The 14,079-nt window shown below is 43.0% G+C and overlaps 1 protein-coding gene across 3 annotated transcripts in view; it reads right to left on the bottom strand.

Moving 5' to 3' along the window:
• Positions 1 to 14,079, bottom strand: part of PBXIP1 (PBX homeobox interacting protein 1) — a 91,699-nt gene that overhangs the window by 47,626 nt on the left and 29,994 nt on the right. For all 3 annotated transcript variants that reach the window (XM_085638296.1, XM_085638295.1, XM_085638297.1), the window contains exon 2: positions 3,993 to 4,090. In XM_085638296.1, coding sequence (XP_085494422.1) covers positions 3,993 to 4,052 — 60 coding nt within the window. In that variant the 5' untranslated portion in view covers positions 4,053 to 4,090. The remainder of the gene's footprint in view (positions 1 to 3,992; positions 4,091 to 14,079) is intronic.

Consider the following 14,079-nt stretch of genomic DNA (forward strand, 5'->3'; position numbering starts at 1 on the left):
ACCTTCTGCACTGCTGATAGCTACGCCCTGTATACCCAGGCGCTCAAGAGTGCCAAGAAACCATGGAAAAGGCAACGGTGCAGTGTACAAAAGACCCACAACATACCAGGGTTACTCTTATTCTTCTTGAGGCCCGTTTTGCGCCATGATGCAGCGAGTGGCCCAGATTATGAATTTATGTATACATTTCCTTTGATACCCGATATATATGGGAATAATACATTATGTTTCTACATAGTACACAAATCCAGATATACAATATACGTTTATCTAACTCACTAGTGCTCAATTTATTAAATCGCAGTAAGAATAAATGCTGAACCGGCCATGCTGGAATTCAAACCTGTGATTTGCAAGTTAAAATGCCAACAAGCATTGGCAAAGGCAATAGCTCTAACGTTGGATGCCAGCCTTTTGGCTTTAAGAATATTTGCTTTGCTTTGTAATGTTTTTGCAAAACTTTATTATTGGGACAGCGACAGGATCCTTGCCAATTTTAAAAAAAAGTGGCTAAAACAAAAACATTCCAAAAAGCAAGCATTGCTGCAGTAGTCTTTGGCACTGTGAAGGCGTGCTCCATGTGGAAGAGCAAAATGCTGTCACTCACTGTGAAATTAGCCAGTGGGTAAAGTCAGCCGTCCTACTGCCCCACTTAGTATGCTAAAATAATAGGAAGAAAAATGTGAATGACAACAACAGACCAATCGACAAGGAGGGATTGCTGAACGCCCCTTTATTTAATTATATAGATATACTTTTATTAAAATCAAAAGGTCTTTGTTAACACCCGACCTAGAAATATGTAAGCAGGCGTCTGCACTGATGACATATAAGTGCCGAGAAGAGTAAACAGGCTAGGCCAGGGTTTGAGGTCGCCCTTGACAACAGCTGCTACTGCGAAGGAGAAGCCCTGGTGCCAGGTGCAGTGACTGCCCATGTGCCCAGGAATCTCTTTCCAGGGACGTTTCAACAATAATAGTAACTTGTATCTCACACAGCGTTTGCTTCAGCAGGCATGCATCTCCAGTCCTGTGTAAACAACAGGTGCTGCTGTTCCTAACCATCGCTGTACATGGCTGAAGACTGTGTGCAACACAGTTGGACACAGGGCCTGGCTTCCAGCTGTCTCCCCCAATCTTTGCAGGAAGCCAATCATAGCTGTGCAGGGCATGTGGCCATGTGTGGCAGGATAGGCAGCAGGGCCTGGCCCGCATCCAGCCCGTGCAACAACCGAATTGCATTCTGCCATCACCAGCATCACATGGCGTCTGGTCAAACGCCGTACCCAGACTCCACCCCCAGAAAAATCCTTCTGTGCACTGGATTTGACATTGCACCATTCAGTTGGTCTCAGGCCCTGAGCCCAAGCCTCCTTGTGAAGCTAACCCCACCTCACACCGCCTTCAGCCACGTGCAGCAGAGAGGGGATTGCACTGCCTTGCCTCCGGCCACAACCCGCGCCCAAAACTCCATGGGCTTCCAATCCCACTGCGCATGGCTGTATGCAGCAGGGCTGACCACAGAGCCTGACCCCACGTTTATAGGCCCAACTCTCCGCAGGTGAACAACACCCAGAGCCCATGGCGTTTGCACATCCACAGAGGTAGTTGGAAGGACAGGGCCTGACATCTGGTAAGTCCTCTACCCGAGACTCCATGGGCAGGCAACCCCAACTGCTTACTGCCTTCAACAGTGCACAACAGGCGTTTGCCACAGGTCCTGCCCTACAGCCAGACCCTGAGCCCAACCCACCACAGGCGGGCAAGCCCTGCTGCTCATGGCCTTTCACCATATGCAGCAGAGTTGGCAGCAGTGCCTTCGCCCTGGCCAGCTACTGTGCCCAACCCACCACTGAGCCATGCCTCTGGCCAGCCCCTACACCCTACTTTCCATGAACAACCAACATCCCTGGCCTCTGGACAGTACCTGCAACTAATTCTCAGTGAGAAGGCAACCCCTGGTAAGCTCGCCCATAGGCCATCTGCGGTAGGGGGCTGGATACAGAGCCTGAACGATGGCCACACCCTGCTCCCACCACGCCATATGCCGCTAATCTGTATGGGTGGCTGTTGGCCAATCACAGAAGTGGCGCTCTAAGTATTTTCTTTCTCATTTATTTTTCAGGATTTGTGAACTATGCTGGATTTCCAAATCCTGGAGTCCTAGATGAGTCGCAGGACCTGGGGAGGGTCCAGGATCCATCAAAGGATTCACAAATTCCACTCCAAAAATCTTTTTTTATTTTAATACCATTGTGGGGGGCCTTTTTGGGGCCCCGCGCATGGAATTGGGTGTCATTGTGTACTCATCCTTCCCTCTTATGCCCTTCCCTTTTGATTTTTGCCAAAACAGTGCTAATTGCTCCATGTAGGTAACAGCAGATGAAACGTAATTTTTTTTTGACAGCCTGCCAGCAGGATTTGTGAATCCATGATGGATGATGAAAGAAAACGTTTCCTTATCCAATGGTGTCTTTATATTTTTTCATTGATTCTTAAATCCTAGCGGATTCGCGATACAAGGGGTTAAATTTGTGCAGCTAGTAAAATCACAATTAAGCGACAGAGGGCCATATGTAGGTGAAACGTGTTTTGCGATTCTATAATTGCAATTTTTAGGGAATTGCAATTAGAGAATTGCAAAAAGGAATGTAGGTAGGATTAGCAAAATATTTTGCGATTCCCACCTATTCCTTATTTGCGAATCCCAAATTGAGATTCGCAAATAAGGAATACCTTGCCATTCATTCCTATGGGCTAGAAGGCCCATAGGAATGAATAGGAAGACATTCTCAATTTGCGATTCTCAATTAGAGAATCGCAAATTGAGAATGCAATTTCAAGGTTGCAAGGGTGTCAATAGGACACCCTTTTGCACCCCTGAAATAAACATGTGTGATTCTCTAATTGAGATTCGCAAATAAGGAATACCTTGCCATTCATTCCTATGGGCTAGAAGGCCCATAGGAATGAATAGGAAGACATTCTCAATTTGCGATTCTCAATTAGAGAATCGCAAATTGAGAATGCAATTTCAAGGTTGCAAGGGTGTCAATAGGACACCCTTTTGCACCCCTGAAATAAACATGTGTGCACATGTGGCGCACATACATGTGCTAAGGGCATGTATGTGCGCCACATGGCACTTTGAAAAATGCAAAAAAGTGCATTTTTCAAGGAAATCGCAAATTACCACCAACCTGAGGTTGGTGGTAATATGCGATTCCTTAAGCCAAAATTGCACAACTTGGGTGCTTCCTACATTGCATTTAAGGAATCTCAATTTGGGATTCCTTAAATGCATTAGCAAAATAAGGAATCGCAAAGTTTGCGATTCCTTATTTTGCGTGTGGGTTTTTGTGTGCTACATAGCACACTGCCCAAATTGCGATCGCAAACGCCGAAATTCTGCGAATTTCAGCATTTGCGATCGCAGTTTGGCTTCCTACATATGGCCCAGAGTGACTATTAGGAGAGTTGTTTCCTGTGTAAAGTAGGTGAGGCTGTAAAAAGTACTGTTTGCATGTCAATTTTGCTGTACTGTGGCAATATATTAAAATGTGACCTTTGCACTGTAGCAATGACAAGTTGCTTTACTGGGCCACATATATTTTCACTGACAGAGAGAGAGAGAGAGAGAGAGACAGAGAGAGTGTCTAGATCAATGTTTCAATGTATGAGTGCAAAGACAAAAACAAGTTGTAAAAAACCACATACAAAAAAAAGAAACCACGAGGAGTTAGATAGATGGGAGTCTTAATTCATCTAATCCAAAGGTTCCCAACCACTTTAGTTGCTACACAACCTTTCTTTATGTGAAGGTCATAAAAAAAAGAAAAATCAATGCTTTTAGGAACATTAACACAGGTTCTTGGTAGCGCTTGGATACCTTTTAGGTCAAGGTTAAATATAAATAAAACAATTATCCCAGTATCATTTAACAATCGTGAATGTTTGGCCTGCCCATATTCTAGGAAAGAGGATTCCGGTTACCTCCGTGCTCGCCATGACCCAGTTGTTGTCTGTGGCTCGCGAGTCAGGGTGCTCCGCCATCTTGGGGTGTGCCCCGCGATGTCACTCCTGGAGAGAACCTGCAGTGAAAAAAATAGGATTAGTGGTGTTTAATGTGGGTGGGGCTATTTCAAATCTGACGTGCTGTATTACTACTTGTACAAATTTCAAATAATTGAATGCCTTTATTTTTTAATATTTTGATAAAGGTAAATAAAAAAGGAACTCTCATTCAACTTGAAATATGTGGAATCGGAGTGTTACAAAGATCTGGGCCTGATGGCACAAATCACTGAATAAAGACTGAAAAAAACCAAGAAGCCGCAGCCCTGTATGATCATGCACAAGAAGCTATCTGAGCGCAGACTGCCAGATCTAGTCTACCAAGAGCTTTGCCTAGCTCAAAAGAAGCTTTGGGTCGACCCACGAGGACCCATGTCTCCACGGTGACTAAAGATCTGATTGAAAATAACTAGCATTAATGCAGATATACAATACTATAAGATCTACACACAACATCACAATGCATTAACCATCCTCAACCCAGCTCCATCTTCTCTTACTCGTTGACTTTATGCTTCTCTGACCATGTACAGCGCTCCACTGCCTTCAGCTAGATTCGAGCTATAGAAATACCATATACATACATACATCTCAACGTTAGGCAGTCCTTCTGGTGCCTCACAGGGTACGTGCGGACATTCAGAAAATACCGCCTTATGCAAACATTACCTGTGAGTCGTACTTTGCAAACCACAAGCTCTGACGCGTGACATACCTACCCCGCCCAGCCCAGATGAAAAGGGCTTTGTTGAACGACTGTGCAAGGTGGACCAATTGCCTTGTGGAATTTGACTGGCAAATGAGTGAGAAAAGGAGCAGACAGGTATTCTGGCTTTGTAAAGCTGGGAGTGTTGAAGAAAGTGCTCGAGGGAGGGGTGTAGCAGCACCATTAACCTCCACCTGTCATCAAACCTGACGACAAAACCCTCAAGTCCCAATGAAAAGGTCGATCATTTATAATAATGTAATTTTTATTATTCATAACAATTCAGGAGCTTGGGTCATTTGTGAGTCTATGTCTGCTGAATGATCACTACTTGGGGGGCGATGATGGGAACACCAATGTGTGAAAAACTGGGGTGTCCTAGTACTCCTTCACTACTGACGCAATAGTAAAATGAGTGACTCCGTACCTGCACTTTTAACAAACCACAGTGCTCCACTGTGACCACTGTCCCTACTGAGCTCTTGAATAAGTGATATATAGCACACAATATGAAGGTGTGGAGATCACATGGGCTATCTTAAAAACATTTGTGTTAGCGCAGTTCTACTGTTTCTATGGTCTTGTCTTACTTTCCTAATTGTGTGTCCTTATGTTTCTTGGATTGTTCATCAACAAGAACCATGGTGGTCTGTGTCACTGGGTTTGGTGAGATAGGTGTAAATTGAAATGCTTTGTTTTATAATAATTTCTATTTGTAAAGCGCAAACATATCACCCCTTAAAGGTTTCAAGGTGCTGGGGGGCGTCGGGGAGATTAAGTGAGCTATTGCCTAGAGTCACATGATGCTGAGCTGCTGCCAGCGATCGAACCGCGAGCTCCGCGCTCAGGGCTCAGCCCCTCTGGCGGCTGCGCCACACCTCTCTGTGTACTGCCTCGCTGCCCATGCAGTAGGATGTTGCCTATTAGTTGTGTAAATAGGTTTATCCCCTTCCATGGTCATGACGAGCCCAGCTCGCCATGAGTCACAGTGGAGCTGTGCTCATGACGAGCTGGCTCGTCATAACGGCTGTGGCCCGCCAACGCGCGATTGATTCCCCGCCTATGCAGGAGAATTAATCAGTGGGTGGGGTCGTGACGAGCCCAGCTCGTCATGTGCACAGCTCCACTGTGACTCCTGACGAGTTGGGCTCGTCACGCGCCGTGGGAGACTTACTCCCGCGACGAAGGGGTTAATGGCTGACCTCAAGTGATAATGCTACTAAATAGTATTGTTTGCTAGTTTTATGCTGTTGGAGTGTGTGGCATATGGTTTAGGGATTGTAGTCTACTGGATGTGTGGGGTAAAGTTGTCTGAAGAGCGTGTCGCGGTGTTGAGTAGCAATCGTTACCCAACTATTTGGCTATGGAACTGTGCTGTACGACTGAGGTTGTGAGGTTTTACTAAGAGGTGGTGCTTCAGAGAAAGGAGGTTGCGTGAGCTGGGGATGTGCTGGTAAGGGTGCACCACTCTACCAATTATATGGCGTTGGTGCCATGCGGTGACTATGGCAGAGAAGGTAGATAACCTCAAAAGAACAGATTGGACTTAAGAGATACTTATAAGATGCCAAACCTGCAATATGCTCTGTTTTTGTCAAGAATGAGTGCAGTGGAGAGCCTTGTGACAGCCGACTATGCAACTTTTCGGGCTTGTATTGAATGTGGCGGCATTTGTCTACAGTGCTGTGTTGAACTTGTGTGTGAGGAGCAATTTGATGAATTTTTGCCTTTTTCAGCGTGGCATGAAAACAATCAGCCATGCTTGGATTATAGCTGGAAGCTGTGTAGGATCAAAACGCATTGTGACAAGCTCCTAAAAGAAAAGACTCATTGTATGTTTAGGTTTTCCTACTGGGGTATGTCAGAACCTAGGCATTTAAAGGCCAGGCAGATGCAAGGACGTTTGAAGCTCAGGGCTTTGTCCTTTTTTCTGCCCATTGTTCAAACACTAGGGTCACATTTTCTACTTGGAAGGGGTAATCTAGGCCTTCACACTGGAAGTTGTCTAACTGGTCGCCTAAAATTCTGGTCAGTTCCCAGAAAGCCCAACCTGCTACAGCTCTTTGAGGTATAGCGCCTAGACACCTCTGGGTATTAGCCGTGCTTTATAAATTCTATTTTCATTTCATAAAATGATTTTCCATTCATTAAAATGGGCCTATTTAAAGTTCAGCCAGGTGATTTAGAACATAATCCTATTTGCTACCAGTAGCCAGTGGTGGGTCTTCCTCTCTTTTGAGGTTGTATTTCTTTAGGCCATAGATCTGTCCAATCACAGTATAATGTGGCACATTTAGGCAGAGAATAAGGGCAGGGGGCGGGCAAGGATAAGGTGTGCAAAGAGAGTTAAGTACTAGTTTCCTTTACTACAGGGCCTAGCACAATGGTCCAAGATTTTGTGACGCAAGTGGTAGGAATCTTTTCAACCTAAGAAGCAGTTGTTATCTTCTGTCCTCCCCTGAGGGGATTATGATATATGCACAATCATAAAGCTGAGGTTGTTAAGGTGACTCAACTTAGGTCTCCTCTCTCACGGTAGATAGATTTCTCAAAGGGTTTAAAGGCTAATGGAGAAAACAAGGTGAGTCTATGCGGCTTTTGAAGGAAGACAGAATAACGCCAGCACTGAAACACTTTGCTAAATTTCTAAAAGCATATTTGGCATTGACACAAAGATATGTTTTGGTGGTTTGTGCACAACTGACCATGCTTCGGAGGATCCATTAGCTGGTCAGATATAGCGGCATTTTAAGCAGTAAACAGGACAGGTTAAAGATCCCCGAGGGACGCCATGGGTCCCATATTTTACCTAGAAAAGGTCAGTTTAATTCCTGTTTCCAACTATGTTAGAGAACCAGGGTGGTCATGGACCACCAAAACTAATATTTAGCAAAGGAACAGATCACTTTCCATTTCCAATACTGTGGGTAGGTTAAAGGTACCACAGAAAGTTGTGTCCACTTTCGACCAAGCGTCTCCCCTCCAAAGACTAAAAATGAAATTAGGGTGCATAGGCAACAGACAGTGAAACTGGCTCAGAATCAGGATTCCAGATGCGCTGCTCATTGATGAGTGCCTGGGATTCATCTAAATATGGCTAAAGGGAGACTTCAACATTCTGCTCCATGATGGTTCAAACGAGCGAGACGCTGTTAACACTTCTAAAAGACTAGAAGTATAGTCTCGTCTAAGTTGTGTTTATGTTTTTTAGGTGTGGGATCAGTATGTCCTTTGTTGACCAGCCTGGGACCAGACAATCTTCAAAGCACTTCTTGACAAGATCCTTGATAAATGGAAGCAAAGATTTCCTAATGATCTACAATGGAGCAGGGTCTAGAGGTGTCTTAGAGGCAACAATACTTTGGAGGGTTATTAGGATAAGATACAAATAATCGTTCCAGTGATGAAGAGGAAGGCGACAATGACATACGAAGAAGAAGGGGTAATCCACATCCTCGGGCCACATTTTTGGTAGTCTCTCTCACTTGCCTGTCATGAGCCTCTACATCATTAATTTGAATTTGTTATTACTCATCATTGAAGCTACCTTGCATTTTTCCATATTTAATTTTGGCATTTTACAATACATTCTCATTAGCCCACTTCTAAGAGGCATTCTCTTCATCTCCCTGTGGAATCCATAAAAATAGTATCATCAGCACAAAGTGTACATTTCTGTGAGCATCAGGGGATCATGTGGGAATAAGATGGTCTGAATGACTCAGTGACACTTGTACTTCAGCATCACTAAGGGACCGCTATTTTAATGTGAATCTTGAAGTTGCTTTGCGTCCTGCATATTGTGTTTTGCATTATACTTGGTTTTTGTAATTCCCTCCTCTTTCCTTTCATTCTGATCTTTTATCTTCCTGAGGGAATGAGACAAGCTGTGAGATCAGAGCCAACAAGGCATGGTGTAGGACTCCAAAGACTGTTGGAATGCCAGTGTCAGAAAAACTGGGTAGTTCTGGCAATTTAACAACTTAAGTGATCCTAATGCAAATCACGTGGCTTGACCTGTCTTATTATGAAGAGCATCATTCTTGCTTTACCGCGTGCATTATCTTTTTCACTCTTTATTATTCTGCAGCAAGGAGCAAATGTGTCATCACTGCGATGCATGCATTATGGATAAACTGTCTGAGGGTTTGCAAAGTTGTCAATTTCCAGAGGACAAGGGGGTAAGGTATTAATAGGAAGGAAAGTTACCTGAAAGACATGCTGAATCTCAAACGCGTCCATTGTCTTAGGGTATAGGTGGGATGAGTATTGAGACCTTTGTCTGCTAGTGTCCAGTTGGAGCTTGTGACCCGAGTCTCAGCAGAGATCCATCCTTCTTCTGATGGGGCCTAATCTTGACACTGTACCTAACAATATTTGTATGGTACGTGTGGGCCCCAGTAAAAGTGACCCGTCAACAATGACGTTGTAGAAGCAGCATGGTATTAACATTACTGGAAGGTATAATCACCACATTACAACTTGTGGGACCAGAAAGGGAACTAAAGATGCAGGATCAGGCAATACCGCACATCTGTCCTCATATTTAGCCCAATTACAGACCCTTTTATGGCACATATTCCACAAAAGCGGATGAATTTGTGTCAGAAAATACCAGGCTACTTGTAATCCCATTTTGGCCAGTGTCTGGGGTGTTCGGCTGACACAAGAACAAGGGCCCTCTTGTATTGGGGCCACTTAGTTTAACAAAAAATTGGCAATGCCAATAGGTCTAGCTTTAAAGGAATGTTGCATGGGAATGTAAAGCATTTCAAGTAAATGACATGGGAATGGATATGTAGTTGTGTTGAAGCACAAAACTGCAGAATAATATTTTTCCCATCTCTGCTGCTGCCTCAGAAAGACAAACACCATAAATTCTAGATATCATAAGACACTTTAACAGTATTTCAATACCATGTATGTACCCCTGACAGTTCAACCTCAGCTTGCTGGATAAATAAACAAAATGATCACAGCTACGAGGAGGACAGGTACTTTTTTGTGGAAGCACACAACCTCTACCCAATCAAAGCATGTACTGCTGGCTCCCAATATATGGGTGGAGCCAAAGCCCCTCTATAGTGATGCTCACATAATTGTATGGCAACACTTCCACTGTCACGCCAGACCATAATGAAGGACCAGCTGAGGAGTGCCAAGAACCCAAGACCCATTTTTGGGCAATTTCTTGAACTTAACTTTGAATTTAGTCATTAAAACGTTTAGCATTAAGTAATTTAAAGCATATTAAAATATGAATGTTTTAGGTCAAACAGGGCTATTTAACCTTGCACAAAAATACAGCGTTACATGAGTTGGTCACAGAAAAATAGACATTACACAGAGGAGTTAAATCTCGTTTGTAAGCCAAAACAAACAGGTACCCCCGGTTTACTCGTCCTATCTCTGTATCAATTGAAGTGAGCTCTGTGCCACTTTGAACAATGTTTTAGCTCATGCAGTGGTATTGTTCTGTTGTATGCTGTACAGTATTGATTACATAATTATTTTAGTAGTTATAAAGGACAAATCATTCAAATGGAGGTAATCCAGAAGGCATATATACAAATAACACAACAAAACTCTCAGGCACGTATAGTACAAACTATAGAACCCAAAATCACTAAAGGGTAAATCAAAAAATATTAAATACTAAACTGAAATTGACAATCGTGGGCTGAAATTATGCAACCATAGTAAAATTCTAAGAGGGGACACAAGTAGAGGAACCCTACTGCATATGACCCTGTGCAAAAAATTTCAAGTAAAATCCCTCTCCTGTCACTCTCTCAAAAAATACAATTGGCTGGCGTAAACTTCCTTTCAACCAAATATACGTCTTCAATCTGGTCTTAAAGCTGCATGCACAAAATTAATGACGCATGTTTATTTGATAGAACACATGCTGATTTGAAAATATTGCCTCCCACAGTTTTCAATTGGCATAATGCCATTTTCACTAGAAGGAGAGGGAGGTGGGGTGAGACGCAAGGTAAAAAGAAAAAGGTGAGGTAGCCAGAAAAAAAACCCTTATATTTTATAATAAATGAAATAAACTAAAAGCCAGGAGAGTGACATTTTGGGGCAATTTAATGAGCTTTAGACCGTGGAACTTTAAATGAATGAGTTATTTCGTAATTTATTGCAAACTTCTCATTCTGTCTACCAGTGCCAGCTTCTCACATTGCTCTTCAGCGCCAGCTTCACACTACCCACCATCGAGGTGTTTCACATTACACACTAGTGCCAGGTTCTCACATTGCATACCAATGCCGGTTTCTCTCCAGCAAACAGTGATCGCCTCGGCTCGGGGCCAACATCTCATAATTACAATCAGTGCTAACCATTTACAGGTGTCACCCATGCCAGATCTTCATACCGTCTAAAAATGTTAGCTACTCAAACTGCTCTAGAGCGTATGAGTGATAGTCAGACAGTTCCCATTCAGTCCTTGATTTCTTTCGGGCACTGAAACATTTATGCAAATTGCGCTGGTGGTTTGAGGGAAATTGGCTCTTAACTGGTGGTCTGGTGATCCTGGAAGTCCACGAAGCCATTTCGAGGGGTACGCGACTGCTTAACCAATTAACTAATATTGACAGATTACTAAAGTGCATATACATAAAGAAGCAAAATGTGCAATTGAAAATTCTGAAATGTTCTGTAAATGCTAAGGAATTAGAAATTGGAGGATAACAAATTTAATTAGTATCCTCAGATTAATTTGTGGGAACAACGCAAGTGTATCAAAGAAAACACAGTATAGACGCTGAATTGTCTCGATTAAATTTAGATAAGCTCTAGCTTTCTGATTAAAAATTAAAATTTAGATTTTTTATATTTGTGAATTAAATAAAACATTTCATCATTTGTGTATTTGTTTGAAGACTGCTTCTTTCATTATTTTAGTGGTTTGTTTTTAAAAATATTTTTTTTTATATTTGTGAATTAAATAAAACAATTCATCATTTGTGTATTTGTTTGAAGACTGCTTCTTTCATTATTTTAATGTTTTTTTTGTGGTTTAATTAATCAAAACTGCTAAGACAGGGATTTTGGCTTCCAGTAATGACTCAGTGGGGGTCCCCAAGTTCCAATAATGATTACGTGGGGGTTCACAGGAGTCAAAAGGTTAAGAACCACTGATCTATACAAATAACCAAGCCAGTGCAGTGGAGAAAGAACAGGGCAGGATCTGGTTCCCTGTGGAACTAGGCAGAACTTATTCACAGTATTGTTTCAGGCACCCGGCTCCATCCTGCCAACAGGTTCAGACATCCGCTAGCACGTGGCTGGCCCAAACTGACTGAAAAAAAACAAAAGAAACTGAGAAGAAAGGTATCCCAAAAAGGAAAAGGTGTTTCCAAACAGCAGGTCAATGAAATAACCCAATTGGCTCAATGCCCAGAAACCCATTGTGGTGGTAATCAATCAATCAATCATAGCATTTATAAAGCGCACTAGATACCCGTGAGGGTCTCAAGGTGCTAGGGGAGAGGGGACGCTGCTACTGTTCGAAGAGCCAGGTCTTGAGGAGTCTCCTGAAAGTAATGTGACTGGCTCCGGCCGAGCACTTCTTTTCAGACGAGTTTGACAAGAGACGGTCATCGTGCCCTCGGGTGATCGCCTCCCTCCTGGTCAATATGGACACTGTTTCCAGTCCTGGACATTTGTGCAATAGACTATTCCATTGGTTCTTAACCGTTGTACTTCTATGGACCCCCACTTAACCAATGCTGGAATCCGGGGATCACCTCTGAATCATTATTGGAATCCGGGAAACCCCCACTGAGACAAAACAGGACTCTGGCCTAAGCAATTTCCATGATTTGAAGCTCAAAATACACAAATTATGGATTATTTCATTTGAGTCACAAACAAATACAACATTTTTATTTTTATTTTAATGCAAAGGGTGCAGCTTTTCTAAATTCAATCGATACTACTCATCATCCATGCTATATTCTGTCTGATGCGCTTACTCTGCTCCCCAAAAATAAATCTGCCAACTTAAGTTTTAGGCGTTTAAAAGAAAGGACACCCTCACATGCGACTGGCTCTTCTGAAATCACACTGGCATATCAGAGGCTGGAGAGCCCTGCTGGCTCTCCTGGGTAGTTAGGCAGTGAGTTGAGCGCTGGGGGTACAATCATAAACAGGGACACTGGAATTATGCGGCAAGGAAGGACTAAATTATGCAGCAGGGTTAACTAAATTATACAAGAAAATGCAAACCGTGCAGCGTAATGTGGCATATTTTGACAGTATTACTGCCTTATTTTGTCATTTGTGCACATGTTAAAATTGGGCAAAGGTTTCACCTGATCAGTACCAGTTCAACACTCAAATAAGATGACCAGTCAACCTGGACAAAGGGCTTATCAAAGCGCAGGAACACGTCGCTGCATTTTTAGTAACTTTTGATACGTCTGAGCTAGAAATCAATTTCTTTCTTAAAGTCTGCAGATTATGCAGCAGATTGTGGACTATGTGGCAAATGCAGCAAAACCATATTTATGTGGAAAACACCACAGATATAGAATTGCATAATCCCAGTGGCCCTGACATTGAGTAGTGGCGGGGATGGCCTGGTGTGACTCTTTCTTGTACTAAAGTCATATATCCTGGCCTATGGGATCCGGAAGACGGTTGAAGTCTGAAAAAACACTCCATTCAAACTTCTGTATAAAAAACCTGCAACAAAATTCATATTTGCGACCAAAGGCAAGGAGCGCAATTAATTTCATGCAATCATGTATAGACATGTGGGGTTAAGGTACTTTGTCTTTGACGTTTCTATTAATTAGTGTGATTTCAACCTTTGCAGCCTTTCAACCTTTGATATTTGAAACACGTGATCAGACAATTTAGCATTAGCCAATGGAATTCATCGTATTATACTAATCAGCGAAAACGTCCAGTGTTTGCAGCGGAAATGAGTGGGCTTTGCTTATTGTCTAAAAATTCTTCCACACAATATAAACTTCCGGCAGGCTGGGCTGCAGAGCAAAAGCACAGAGCCCTGGTTTTTCCACTGATAAAAAGGTCAGGCTATTTTTGAAGCTGGCAGGGCCCGAGTGTGACATTCCCGGCTATTTCCATTCACCGGGCACAGTGTCCCTCAGCACATGAACTGCTCACCAACTTCAAAAGACTGGCTTTAGAGAGAAACAAGCCAAGGCCCTCTTCACACACAGCACTCTTCATACCTATGATAGATCTATACGCAGATGTATCTGTCTCCATTCCAGCATCATGGCGGCAGGAAACAGAGGGCATTATCTATTATTTGGCGGA

The sequence above is a fragment of the Triturus cristatus genome, chromosome 12, assembly GCF_964204655.1.
Source record: "Triturus cristatus chromosome 12, aTriCri1.1, whole genome shotgun sequence".
NCBI lineage: Eukaryota > Metazoa > Chordata > Amphibia > Caudata > Salamandridae > Triturus > Triturus cristatus.